At 41.0% G+C, this 13,384-nt stretch overlaps 1 protein-coding gene across 2 annotated transcripts; it reads right to left on the bottom strand.

Moving 5' to 3' along the window:
- Positions 1-3,425: 3,425 nt before the first annotated feature.
- dia (diaphanous related formin 1) lies at positions 3,426-13,347 on the bottom strand. Of its 2 annotated transcripts, none has more exons than XM_064690698.1 (5): positions 13,076-13,347; positions 10,037-10,359; positions 5,311-7,263; positions 4,718-5,248; positions 3,426-4,627 (listed from the first exon to the last, which is right to left on the bottom strand). In XM_064690698.1, exons 2-5 carry the CDS (start codon positions 10,356-10,358, stop codon positions 4,155-4,157), a joined length of 3,279 nt encoding a protein of 1,092 aa, XP_064546768.1. In that variant the 5' UTR covers position 10,359; positions 13,076-13,347; the 3' UTR covers positions 3,426-4,154. The 2 variants fall into 2 exon arrangements, with proteins under 2 accessions (XP_064546768.1, XP_064546767.1); XM_064690697.1 differs by lacking the exon at positions 13,076-13,347 and adding an exon at positions 10,424-10,538.
- Positions 13,348-13,384: the final 37 nt, after the last annotated feature.

The raw sequence follows: 13,384 nt of genomic DNA, 5'->3' as shown, positions 1-13,384 counted from the left end.
TATATCATAAGAAGAAAGAACATATATGGGAAGAAGAAAAAACATATATAGGAAGAAGAATGAACCTATATATCGGAAGATAAAAGGATGTATATAGAAAGAAGAAAGAACATGTATAGCAAGAAGAAAGAACTTATAAGGGAAGAAGGAAGATAAATATTGAAAGACGAATGAAAATTTTTAGGAAAAAGGAAAAACATATATTGGAAGAAAAAAGAACACATATATCGCAAGAAGAAGGAATAAATATAGTCATATAGAACACTTGCGATATCTATAATTGCTGCTTTCATCAAAAATTCCATTTCCGAACGTTTGTTCCTACAGAAACCATGTACTATAGCTGTCCGATATTTGTCCGAAACATAGTTAAGTAAAGAAGCACCAAATATTGATCAAGCTACATAACTTAAAAACAAAACTCAGAAAATTTCTAACATAAGAATTCTCAATTATTGAAAGAATTTCTCTCTTAAGTTGGGAATTTTCTAACGCACAGTTTGGTCAAGATTTCCTTAAGAATAAGTATGTTTTTTTAGGAATCCGTGATCGAATGATCCATTGAACCAAAAGCTAGCTGCACGTACATGAAAAACCAGGTTGACAAATCGAAGCTCAAGGCGAGACGTGGATTTGAACTATGAACCAAATCAAACGACCTTTTTTTAGGGCTTCCAGCCTTGATCTAAGCAAAGGTAATACTCATAAAACTGCAAACCTTTTTGTTGGACCAGAAAAAAAGGCTGCCAAAAAGTAACGGAAAACGCAAACACTTTTCACCTTTGACATATTTATTTTGCATGCAAAAATCGTCAACGATTGAGTAATCCGTTGCGAGTTCCACGAAATTCTCGCAGAGATTAGCTAAAAAGCGCATTCATTGATCGTTCGGTGAGCGCGAATAATTAGAAAATATTAGAGAAATGCATTCAGCTGACAACAAAAGGACAATTTCACGCAGGCAGACCAGGAAAAATTGGCCTCGCACTTAAATTGCACTTTGTTGGACGGCAAATGCTGCTGCTGTTGGTCTGGTCCGGTCTGGTCTGGTCTGGTCTGGTGTTGGCCAAACAAAAAACCCCTTAATGCCCACAAAACAAAAACATTGTAAAACAATTGAAAGGCCACGCACAAAAGTTTTATTGCGGCCCGCGAAACGCGAGCTCGAATCCCGTCGAAAGGACAACAAACAGGACGAGAGGCGAGAGGCTGCGTCATAAAGTTCGCACTACAATTAGCTGGCCGCAGGCCATGTTTTTCCTCCTCCTCCTTTACTTTTTTCGCAAAGCGTCTAGAATTCAAGGGAATTTTCGAATAGGCCAGGTTTTTTTTTCGTCCTCCGCCTCCTCCGCCCGCGCAGGCAAGTCATGTAATAGGCCATAATAATGTTTACCTGGAAGTCATTAGGGGCGCAATCTGCTCGTGCCTCGATCGGGCGACAAGAAACCTTAAACAAAAGCAGAAACCCTTCTAATGCATTTACCAGTTGCTATTATTAATATTATTATTATTATGACTCACCTTCTGTGATCATAAACAAAGCATTAAAAAACCAAGAAGAAAAAAAGAAATATATTCGAAAATGCAATTATGCTAATAAAACCATAAAGAAAGCGCCTCGTAAATCAGCCTCGGCAATTAGATCCAGCGAGAGCAGCCCCAAAGAAATACAAACTCTATATACTAACCGGACACATATATACCTGTGTATACCTGTGTATACCTTTTGGATAGACCCAACTTTGTCGAATGACGCTTCGCTTGATTGGCTTGTCGGGCTTTTTTTCTCGTTTTTTTTCTTTCGTTTTTTTGTCGCTTTGCTTTGCTTGTTGGTTAATTTGTACGTTGAAGAGTTTTATGGCCATGACTTCGCAGCAAAGTGGGCCCAAAAAAACCTAACCACCCCCCCAACCCCTCCCACCCACCTTCTCCCCCCGCGCACCTTAGGCAGCGCAAGTGCATTTTGCGTTGTGCACGCCTTCATGTATGCCGCGATAAACCTTTCGTTATTGTTGTTGTTGTTAATCAAACAAATTAAACAGCGTTTTTTTTCGCTTTGCGGCTACGCAAAAGAAAATAAGCAACAACAAAAATTAAGTAAATAATGTATTTTTGGATTTTGGAAATTTGACGAACTGGATTTCCATATAAAACTGATAGCGATTGCAATCTAGCATGATTCTTCAATTAATCACTTAAGCTATTTAATCTTTAATCGTTAATTGGTAGCATTTGTCAAAAACTTGGCTAAGATACTGTTTTAGCCAACTTAAACAGTTTGTTCTTTAAAGATATATAAATTTTACTGTTTTCCCAGTTTGTCTCGTTAATTTTCTTATAAATATTGCTATTCATGTGAGAAAAATTGCTATAAAAGAAAATAATAAAAATATTTAAAAATTTAACATATCATCAAGCTCGGATCTCAGGATGTAATATGTCATTATAAGAGCTGAGGTAATTATTAGGGCTAAGAAAATGAGAGAAACTGTCGATGAACCGCAATTTCAAGGCTTAAATAAACTCGCCGCCTTTAGGTCCTGTTCGCAGAGCTGATGTTTAAAATCTTTATTTAAGGTTTTGATCAGTTCTTTGGTTTCTCAGATATTTACAAAATTTCAATTAGATAATTCCATTATTAATATACAGTTCGCTAAGCTAATAATCCAAAGTTTTTTTAAAGATTTAAAAAATGTCCATTAAACAATTCCAATTTTTAATATACAGTGCGCAAAGCCGATTGTTAAAATCTTAAGATCAGATTTTACTTCAAACCTGTTTTACTCCCATATTTACAAAATTTCAATTCCAAAAAGCTGAATTTTTAAATTCTTTCGTATATTTTAAAAATTTAAATGAAACAATTTAATTTTTTATATACAGCTTGCAAAGCTGATTTTCCATATCTTAAGCCCAGGTTTTCGTCCATATCTAAGCCTTTTTTTCACATATTTTTCAAAAAATTTTCATAAATGAATTCCAGATTTTAATATAAAGCTTCCCGTTGCTCTGAAAATATTTCAAGCCGTAGATATTTTCATATGCAAGATGCGGGCTATATTTGATTTTTACCCAAAATTTGCAGCTAGCAAATATTGCTAGTTAAATGCAAAGATTGGGACCAAAGTTAAGTGTACTTTGGAGCTAGGATATTTTTCATTTTTAACCAAATCAGGTTTTTCTAAAAGGTCCTTCAGTTCATCTAGTTTTTTGGAAAACAGAATTGTTTCAGGCTTTTTGTTTATGGTTCATTTAATAAAGTAGATCCAAAGTCTGGATTGGAGAACCTTGGTAATTGTGTCTCAGTCAAAGAAGAATATTGTTATTAAAAAGTAAAATTTATAATTTATGGATTTTCTATCTGATATCTGTCGATGCATCACGCCGTTAGCTGCATTAATCAAAAAATGAAAACACATTTGAAATAGATTTCAAGTTTTTGGGGGAATTTTATTCCTAAATTATTAGAAAATTATATAATTACAAAGTATGATTCTACGACAAATTAGTTTAACTGCTCGATCCGTTTAGTTGCTAGCAATTATCGTTTAAAAACTATATAAATATATGCGAACATTCTGTCGAGATAAAAAAAAATCGTATAGTAGATAGACATATTAACCAGCTGTTAAATGTAGCAGGCAGATAGACAGGTTAAAATAGAGAATTCGCTGTGAGTAGTCAAATAAGAATGCGTCTTAAGATCGAAATTAAATACAAGAGGAATTATATAATCGTTAAGATCGTTTTGTTCAGTTGCCCCGAAAACAAAGTGCACAACAATTCACAAAGTTAACAAACAAATAAAATCTATTTTAAAAGGAATCAAAAGAGCCAAAAGCGAACGCAAAAAAAAATGATGGTATCCCGACTAAATTAACAATGTTTCGAAAATGTTGGTAAAAGCGTATCAAAAATATATGTATCTGTATTTATCGGTGCGCGTTACCCCCGATACGATATGTATATATATTTTTATCTGAACTGAATGATAAATCGATTTTTCTAGCTGTTCCAATTTAGCTGCTGGTCCTCGAATAGCTTCACTTAGTTCCAATTTGTGGCTGATATAAACAAGGCTACAGATCTAAGCACTTAGATGTCTATATGTCTATTTATATATATACACACGGCCGATTATAAATATCCCCTAACTACGCCGAGCCCAGCACCTCGTTTAGTATCATCTCGCGGGTCATGAACTGCCCGTTGTTGACCCGTGTCCGCGACCGGCTGCGACTGAGCTGGGCGCGTCTCTCGGCGCCGGCGGGTCGCTGGCGACGCGGCTGCCGATTGCGCTGCCCGAAGGCGGAGCCCGTTTGCAGCGCCTCCATCAGGCTGTCCATGACGCCCTCCTGCGTCTGTGCTGCATCCATATCGACGACAGCCATCTTTCGTTGCTGTCGCTCCATTTGCTCGCGTTGCGATTGTTCGCGTGCCTCCTGCATGCGCTGTTTCTTCTGCTGCTCCTCGCGTATGCGTACATTGTCGTTGTGCGCCGCCTGGAACGCATCTTTGAACGTCTTGATGTCCGCAAAGAACTCCTCCATCGTGTACTTGCTGGGATCGAAGGCATAGTACTCGCTCAGATCTTTGAACAGCTTCTCCATTTGCACCTGCATTTTGCCTGCAAAAGAACAAGATAATTAATATTCCAGAAATTTAGGCATTAATTTAGTTGAGTTCTAAGTTAATGGAACCACATGTAATCCCTTACCCAGCACATCCACCTGCTGGCGACATTCGACGGCAAATTTGCCCATCACCTCGCTGAACTTGTCATCTTCGCACTGCGGCACCTTGTTGTTCTGCAGATCCGTTTCCAGATTCTTGACAGCCGCATTCATTTGCCGCATATTCTTCTGTATGGCATCCATGTTCACTCGCGACGCTTTGTTCACGTGCGACAGATCGTCGTAAAAGTTAAGAGCCTCCGGAAACTTCTTCTCGACCAGATCAACCAAATAGTGCAGCAGCGTTTGCTTGTTATCCGTATCCTTTGTGTTTGTCAGTTTGGTCAAATAGGATATCTCGAAGCCGAAGGCGGCCTCATTCTTGGAGCCCGAATTCATGTAGTTGCCCAGCAGCAAAATGAGCTCCAATATTTTCGAAAACTTCTTGCTGTTGCGTATCTCCTCGCAGGCCGCCGTGCCGGCGACAATGTCCGGCTTGATATCCTGCACCTGGTCTGCATACGTCAGCTTAAAGTTCAGATTGTGCAGGCGCGGCGACAAACGTTTGATTTCACCTGAAGCAGAGTTAAAAGAGTTTATTAATAAGTGATCCCTTGCAGCTCTCACTGTTACCCACCTATGGTAGCCGCGAATTGCTCGATGGGCGGCAGGGGTTCGCCCTTTGCCTTGAACTCCTGCAGACGCTTTAGCTGCTCGGGCGGCGGCAGATATTGGATTAGATTTTGCAGTATATTGGAGGACAGGATGTCGGTATCACAGCGCAGCAGACAGAGTTTGATTTGCTCGTAGGACAGATGCTTCAGTGAGCCGCCGAGCAGAATGGACAGATTCTGTGCCGACTTGGAGTCGAGGACGCGCAGATCGACGTTCTTTTTGGTCAGCGTTGTTGGCTTGTCGACGGCATCCTTTTGGTTCTCCTTCTTCACGGGCTTCGAGGAGAATTTGATGGCCAGCTCCGTTAGGAAATCATCGGAGGCCAGCTTGTCCTCCTGGCATTTCACCCAGAATGCATTCTCCGACATCTTGGCCGGCACAATGGCCTTCCAATTGGCACGCTTCATCGGATTCTTGGGATCCCATTTCTTTTTGGGCTTCAGTCCGTGCGGCAGCACCGGCGCCATTGGCATCATCATCATCGGCGGCGGCGGCGGACCACCCGGCCGCATCATGCCGGGCATCGGCGGCGGCGGCGGACCACCACCCATGCCCGGCATCGGGGGCGGCGGTGGCGGTCGCGGACCACCTGCCATGCCGGGCATTGGGGGCGGCGGTGGCGGTCGCGGACCACCTCCCGTGGGTGGAGGTGGCGGTGGTATTGCACCACCGGCGCCTGGCGGCGGCGGCGGCATTGGGATATTGACTTTGGGCAATTTGTTGGGTGATGGCGCTGCCACACCGCTGGCCTCCATTAGCTTGACCTTCTCCTCGAGATGGGCCGCCTTGGCCTCCGCCTCCTGTTTGGCGCTCTCGAGCGCCTCGATCTTCTTCTCATACTCCTCGGCACGTTGCGTCTCCTTGGCCTTTGATTTCTCCACAATGTCGTCCAGCAGCACCGAAGTGTCAATCTTAAAGTCGCGATTCTCGAAATTGGGATCACAGTAGCCCTTGTGGAATACAATCTGCGTTATGCACTCCTCGATCAGCTGATAGTAGGCGGGCCGAAAATAGAAATCATCGCGTATGTAGAGTAAATGCTGTAAGATGGACAGAAAATATGGCTCAGAGCTCGTGTCTGTGACCAGATTCTTGAGCACATCGAAACAATCCTGTGCATCGTCCATGTTGAATTCGACATTGTCGAATCGTTGGACAAACTCCTCGAAATCATCGTCGCGTATCTCCTTGAAGATCTTGAAGTGCTCCTGCAGCGCCTCATTGTTGCTGCTCTCCACAATCTCCTTGAACTCATCCAGCCGATCGTACAGGCCCATTCGCATAATCTCGCAGCGCAAATGGAGACGGAAATTCAAATCTGTCGGCGTATTTGTGAGCGTATTGATAAAGATGAGACTGTGGCAGGCCAGCTCCCGCTTGGGATCCTGCTTGTCGGAGGCAAAGAGTGCATCCACAATGGGCCTAAAACGTTCGCTCGACTTGTACGACGCGGCCGCAATTGTCGTAATGGCGCGGAGCACCTTCTCATAGCCATTCCGTTCGTACACAATGCAAAAGGAGGCCAACAGCTTGAGGGCCTCGCACATGGTTTGCGGCTTGCGCGGATCCAGCGACTGGGCCAACAGCAGCACCACGCTATGCTGATCCGGCGTGAGGACCACATTCAAGCCCCACGTATTATTCATGATGGCCTTGAGGCAGCGTATGGCCTCAAATTCGATGCGATCATAGGTGCGATCCTTTTTGGCGCGCGCCAACAGCTTCTCGATCTGCTCGATGCCCGCCTCCCCGAACGCCTTGATCCAGGATATCGTATTGCTGTTGAGCGCCACACGCAGCGATTCCACGCACTGATAAACCTTATTCTCGCTGTGCTCCCCATTCTGTAGATACTCGATGTAGTCGTTGGGCTTCTCGAACCGAGAATTCGCTCTGCGCTCCAGTGAGTTTTTGCCTGCGAGTGAAGTGTTAAGTAGAAAGTGTTTTATTTAGTTGTGCTTCAATAACTCAAGTCTCTTTAAAGCCAAATATACATGGCTTATATCATAGGCCGAGCGGTAAACATAGGTAGATATCGCCTATTAAGTGAAATATGGGAATTTTAGGGAAGGGGTCTATCCAAACCAAACAAAAATAGGTTTTAAAAGACATTTTATTTACTTTACAGCTGTTAATCAGCCTATTTTAGTTTTACAGCTGTTATGCAGCTGTTAACTTGCTTAACATTTTATTTACTTAACAAATGTTAAGCAGCTTGTTTTACTTTACAGCTGTTAAAAACTCATGGGCATGTAGCACTGTAGCCGAGATTAACAGCTGACAGCGCGCTTTTAACTGTAAATCAAACTAGACGCGTTTCGGTCCAGTTACTCGCTTTGCTGCTGCTCCCAAACAAGGCTTCGTTATCTGCGGCGTATATTGCGTGGCTTTATCAGCGGGAGGAAACGATTCTCGACGGTTACTTTAAATGTAACCTTGACTCTTTTTTTTTGTACCGAAAAGCAACAACGGAATGCAATCAAGAAATACACGAATACAATATATTCGCACATATGTATATGTTTATGTGCGTATATACATATATTAATACATTTATAATTCAAAACAATCATTGAAATATATATATATGCATATTTAAAATTACGTCAATTGCGTTTGCTGCAGACGCCTGGACGCTGATTTTGTTGATATTTTTTGCAATTTTTATTGCTCGCGAGTGTAAAACTCAAGTGCATAATGCACACAGCAACAGTTAGCAATAACAATAAGTAGGCAACGCTCTCAGCAGCAGCAGAGAAAAGGAGAGAGAGCGAGCGAGAGAGAGAGAGCGCGCGAGCAGTCGCCGCAAAGTGCACAAGGCAAACTTCATAGAGCATCGATGCACGAAAGCTTTCTTTTTTTTTTTTACCTATTTTTCTTACACGTAATGCATATCCATAAATACACACTTGTGCAAATGTATGTGTGTGTGTGTGTGTACGTACATACGTTTTCGACGTGTATAAATGACAAAATCAGATGAAAATAAACGCGATGATAAATCCAAATGATGCTCATAAACAAAAAAATGGGAGAAGGCGTTGGGTAGAGCCACAGGTTGGAAAACAAAACAACAACAAAAAACGAAAGGAAAAACAACGGCAACAAGAAGAATCATTAAAACACAGTGGTTGTGTTTATTATTATAGCAACAGTGACCTGAGTTCCCCAAATGTACTCTTCGAATTTGTTTATCCATAAATGTGTATATAGTATAAGTATGTTTACACTTTACACTCTGTAGGTGAAATAAGGTTTATTGGCCCGTTCGAAAAAAAGTATCTTCAGCATTTGAATCATTTCCGTGTTTCGGATTTAGATGGGCAAAGCAGGGCATATTTAAGAGCAGCACTCGCTATAAGGTATTTGCACAAATTATCATGACATTATCACAAACTAAAGATAGAGACAAGTCTGATCTAATTAAGCATATTGCTTATCAGCATGATGAGCTAAATTGTCATTTCAATGTTATCTCAAGTCTACGTCTTGAGACTTATGCTACACATACAAATTTACATATGTATACGGACAATTCCAGGGCCACAAACACACACACACAGCACTGTGTGAAAAATATAGAAAAACTCAAGCTCTTAACATAAGTTGTGTTTGAATGTAAAGATGCTAAGATTTATAGTCAGGACAAACATTGACATAGTCCCGTTCAAGCTTACATGCTCATTGCAAACTTAACATGCACTTCAAAGAGCTAATGTTAATGTTAGCGAAAACTGCTGCGGATAGATGGCGCTAATAAAACTATAAAGCGTGTATCTAATGCTTAAATTTAATATGGGCACATTTAAGTCGACATTTTAATATACTTTATGAAGAGTAAGTGTATTTAATTGTTCTGCGTTTTTTGCATTAGCTGCCATGAGCAGCTGTTAATTAAAATGTTTGAAACGCGCGCGCGCCGCTTGAGTTAATTAATAAAACGGTTTTTTTTCACAGTCGGTGCCCCGCTTTTGGTGACGCCCCTGAGGTTCTGCTAGGCTGCCAGGTAGTGCCAAATAACGTTGTTTTTTTTTTCCTATCAGCGGTTAGGCAATCGTAATTAGCATATGGTTTTGGCCAGTTAATTGAAATGTGTACCTGGCCTCGAAATACGAATTTTAAATAAATGTTTTGGGGGCACATTTGACATGTCAAAATTGGGCACAAATTGTTGCACCCATTTTATTTAAAGATAAGCCAAGCCATATCTTATACAAGGTATATATGCATTGATAACGTTACATTCCAGTTAAAATGCGGCATGAGTCATCCGCTAAAATAGCAAATGCGAGCGAACAAGCGCAATACGAGGTGATAATTTAATAGAAATGCTGGCAAATCGAATACAAACTTGGCAAGCACAAAGCACACACATCACTACAGTAGTCGCTGGCTAATTGGGACATGCAGTTCATATGAAATGTTCAGAAATTAGAAATCGAGGTGAAAGAAGTTAATGTCCCGATTATCTTGCCTACTTCTTATGTAAAATAGTTTTGTTTGCAGTTAAAATCAAATCTGAAACGAACGCGTTCTCCTTAGCGAGCGACCACTGTACTTGTGTCTTGTATTTCACCTTTAAGTGTGTGCACCTGTCAATCTTATCTGAGGCCAACGCATTGGTTCATTGTCTTTGTGTCTCTCACCCCGCCCACTGCTCCTCTCTCTATCTCTCTCTCTGCACTTACCTTTCATGTGCATGAATAACATCTTCTGGCGCTCCTCCACGGTCTTGCTGAGCAACGGTTCGCGCTTGTCCTTGGGTATGTTCATATCCTCGATTATTTCCAGAAATTTGGCATTCACCTCTGCCTCGCTCAGATCCTGTATGTGCCGCTGCAGCTCATCCACATCCAAGGCGCCATCATTGTCCGTGGAGACGGGCCGGCCGGCGTTGTGCGGCAGCGAGTTGCTGTTGTAAGTGGCGCTGCCCTTCGACTTGGAGGGGCGGCCGAACCAGCTCTCCAAAAGGCCGCCGCCCACCGATTTCGACTTCTCATGCCGCGACATGCTGCAAGCAACAAAATGCGATTTTAGTTAAATTAATTAATCAATCAATTGGCAAGCAGTCAAACCCAAATTTTTTTAGACGCATTTCGCTGCACTAGTGTATGTGTGTCTGTGTGCGTGAGTGTGTGTGTGTGTCTTGTTTATTTGTTTTCTTGGACATGCGCAACGTTGGCTTTGCACAGCTGTTCATTGTTTACAAACGGGATCTCTCTTTGAACTGCACGCCCCGAGCAGCTGCAAGGCACTAACGAGCATCCCCCAACCAAATCGACTGCAACTCTATTATCAGTGGATGCTGCTGCCACTTGTTTATTTACCGTAAGAACATATTGGCAGCGGCAGAGGGATATGAGCAGAGCTACAATTGAGCTAGAGATGAGCGCGTGCCTTAAACTTCATTTTTCAGCTGCTTATATGAACGAAATCGAGTACAGTGAACTATCGCTCACTAATTTTCATTCAAAATAGGTTTTTTTGCTTACACATAGAAAACTATTTAAATGATTAACGGTAATTAAAGCTCTGTAAATCTTTAATATTCATATAAGAACGGGAAGATTAACAGGTAAAGAAGATAAGAATGAAGAATAATATATGAATATAAGCCTGCACATTAAAAGATAAACATAATTATTTTTGTTATTTAAGCTATATTGTATATCCTTTCTTGATAAACATTAACTGCCAAATCGTTTAAGCCCTTTTCAATGTAAACTACTCTTACATTTCAAGATATCTTAACATATCTGTATTTTTGTTGCAGGCATTACAGCCCGTAGCGGATCGGACTTCTATATATCAACAGGCTGCCAAAGCAAAAGAAGTCAATAAGTACGATTATCACAGTGAGTAAAATCTAATTAACATAAGAATACTATATATGTAGGTTCAATCGGAAAAAATAATTTCTCTTTGAAAAAAGTTTTAATTGCTCCATTTATCTTAATCAAACAGACTATTTATCATTTAATTTAGTCATTAATCATGTTTTATATACAAATAATTGATATTTCTTCGATAAGAATATTCTTTATTGAACTGTTGCTGCAAGCGTGACACATTGCGATGCTCACGACCATCCCTAGCTGCTAATTAACATGTAAATAATAATTCAGAGCCGTGGCCGCGATGTGTGGAGTTGGGGGCACGTGGTGCATGAAAACTGTTCATTTAAATCACAAAAACAAACATTAAAATGTAAATGCTTAAATACACAAATGAGATAAATACATAAGTAATAAGCGTTTTTGAGCGAGCTGCAAAAAAATATGACGCGATAATAACCAAAATAGGAAACGACAAAAAATATATAGGAGAGCGCGTGAGAGCGTAAATGAGAGAGATGGAGAGCAAAAGATAAAATTTACGCGGGGTCATCGTTAGTTGTGTGCGTGTGTATGTGTGAGGGAATCATTTGGCGGCATTCAATTGCAATTTTGTCAGTTAAATTTTGAATGTTGCGCGGCTCTATCGACGGGGCCTGGTTAGAAGTTAAGCTTATGATTCATTTAGAAGACAGGTTTTGCGGGTTGATGTTGTCATCAGCAGCACACTGTGAATGATCTTAGGCAGATGTGTTTGCCTGCCGCGCATTGCGAAATATCTTAAACAGCTACTTCGCAGCAGAGATCAACAATTTCTTTTCATGTCGAGTAGGAAATGCTTTCAACAAGATTTCTTTAGCTCAAGAATTTACCGCTGCTGTTGCTTCTGCTATTGCTGTTAATTCTGTTGTAATCGCTTCAGTGGCTGAATAGGCCAATGCAGCAGCAGCAATAATAACAAGCGTGCTTTAGTCTGAAGTGCTCGACTAGCAGATACCCCGTAACCACACAGTATAGAATATATGTACATTCTTTAATAACTTCCAGATTATGATTCGGTATTTATAAAATTATTTTAGGGGATGTGGGTGAAGCATTTCGAATCGTAATCGGTATATTACATATATACCCCACTTTTCATCGCACTTTTAATGAGCAGCACACTGTGGCAGCAACATCAGCTTTGTTTACATTGAATCTAATGCACTCTGCTGCTAATGAACATCATGTACGGCAATTGTAAACAATCGCCGTGTGGCGGGCTTTCAAATGTATATCAAAAAAAAATGTATAACGGCTCCAAAATGCAAGAAACGTGCTCTGGAATGCTGAAATTCCAAGAAGAGGCGATTAACAAACAACTACAGCAACAACAACTGAGGCGAGACTTAAAGCAAGAATTCATAAATGCGCTCACCTTCGTTTCTACATGTATCTATATGCGTGTGTGTGTGTGTGTGTTAGTGCCTGTATTGTCGCTGTGCTCACTTTTGATTTTTCGGTGGTTTACGTCATAAGACTAAAAAAATAATGGCTTGGTTGGCAAAGGCAGGCGCACACACACAGGCACGCACAGACACACACACACGCATACGATCAAAGAGAGCAGTCAAACACCCCCCGTATCGCTTGTATTGTCACAGTGGTTGTTGTTGTTTTTGCTGTTGGGTGCGCTGTTGGCCGAATTTTTATTTTTTTTTTGTTTGTTTTATATGCCGCGACGCTGGCCCAAACAGAGCTGCGCAGCGCACTTTAAGCAGACAACCACACACACACACAAATTTACACGCACACGCAGTGTCTGCTTGCTTTGCGTGGTAATTACAAGGCGATTTATTTAAACAAGTACGCAAGTTTTGTACCATATAAATAGCTGACAAGAATTTCGCTTACTTTTTGTTTTTGAATATTTATTTTTCGGTTTGGCGTTGATCACTTGGCTGTTTGTGGTGATACCACTTGTTGCTGTCTCGTTGGCGCATTAAACGACACATGAAACGCTGTAAATTTAAAGCTCTTCTACGTGAGCACGCTTATCAAAACACTCTGTTCACAAATTAACACGTAATTATATTGCGCTTCGATTCGCCGTTTGGCACAAATTACACAAACATTAATAATTCAAGCGTTCCTCTAAGCGTTCGGTTAAGCATTTGCTATTCTGTTCAGTTCATTTCGTTCAGTTCCAATTCGATTCAAATG

The sequence above is a fragment of the Drosophila montana genome, unplaced genomic scaffold, assembly GCF_035044405.1.
Source record: "Drosophila montana isolate Dmon_TW-CO22-7 unplaced genomic scaffold, ASM3504440v1 contig_3282_1, whole genome shotgun sequence".
NCBI lineage: Eukaryota > Metazoa > Arthropoda > Insecta > Diptera > Drosophilidae > Drosophila > Drosophila montana.
The sequence above is the reverse complement of the archived record's forward strand: the minus strand, read 5'-3'. Positions and strand labels throughout refer to the sequence as shown.

Coding starts and splice junctions, on each gene's coding strand:
- dia (XM_064690697.1), bottom strand. CDS start 10,443: ATGCGTCTAAAAAAATTTGG. Junction 7,264..10,036: donor GTTATTCATGCACATGAAAG/GTAAGTGCAGAG, acceptor CTTCACTCGCAG/GCAAAAACTCACTGGAGCGC. Junction 5,249..5,310: donor GCAATTCGCGGCTACCATAG/GTGGGTAACAGT, acceptor ACTCTGCTTCAG/GTGAAATCAAACGTTTGTCG.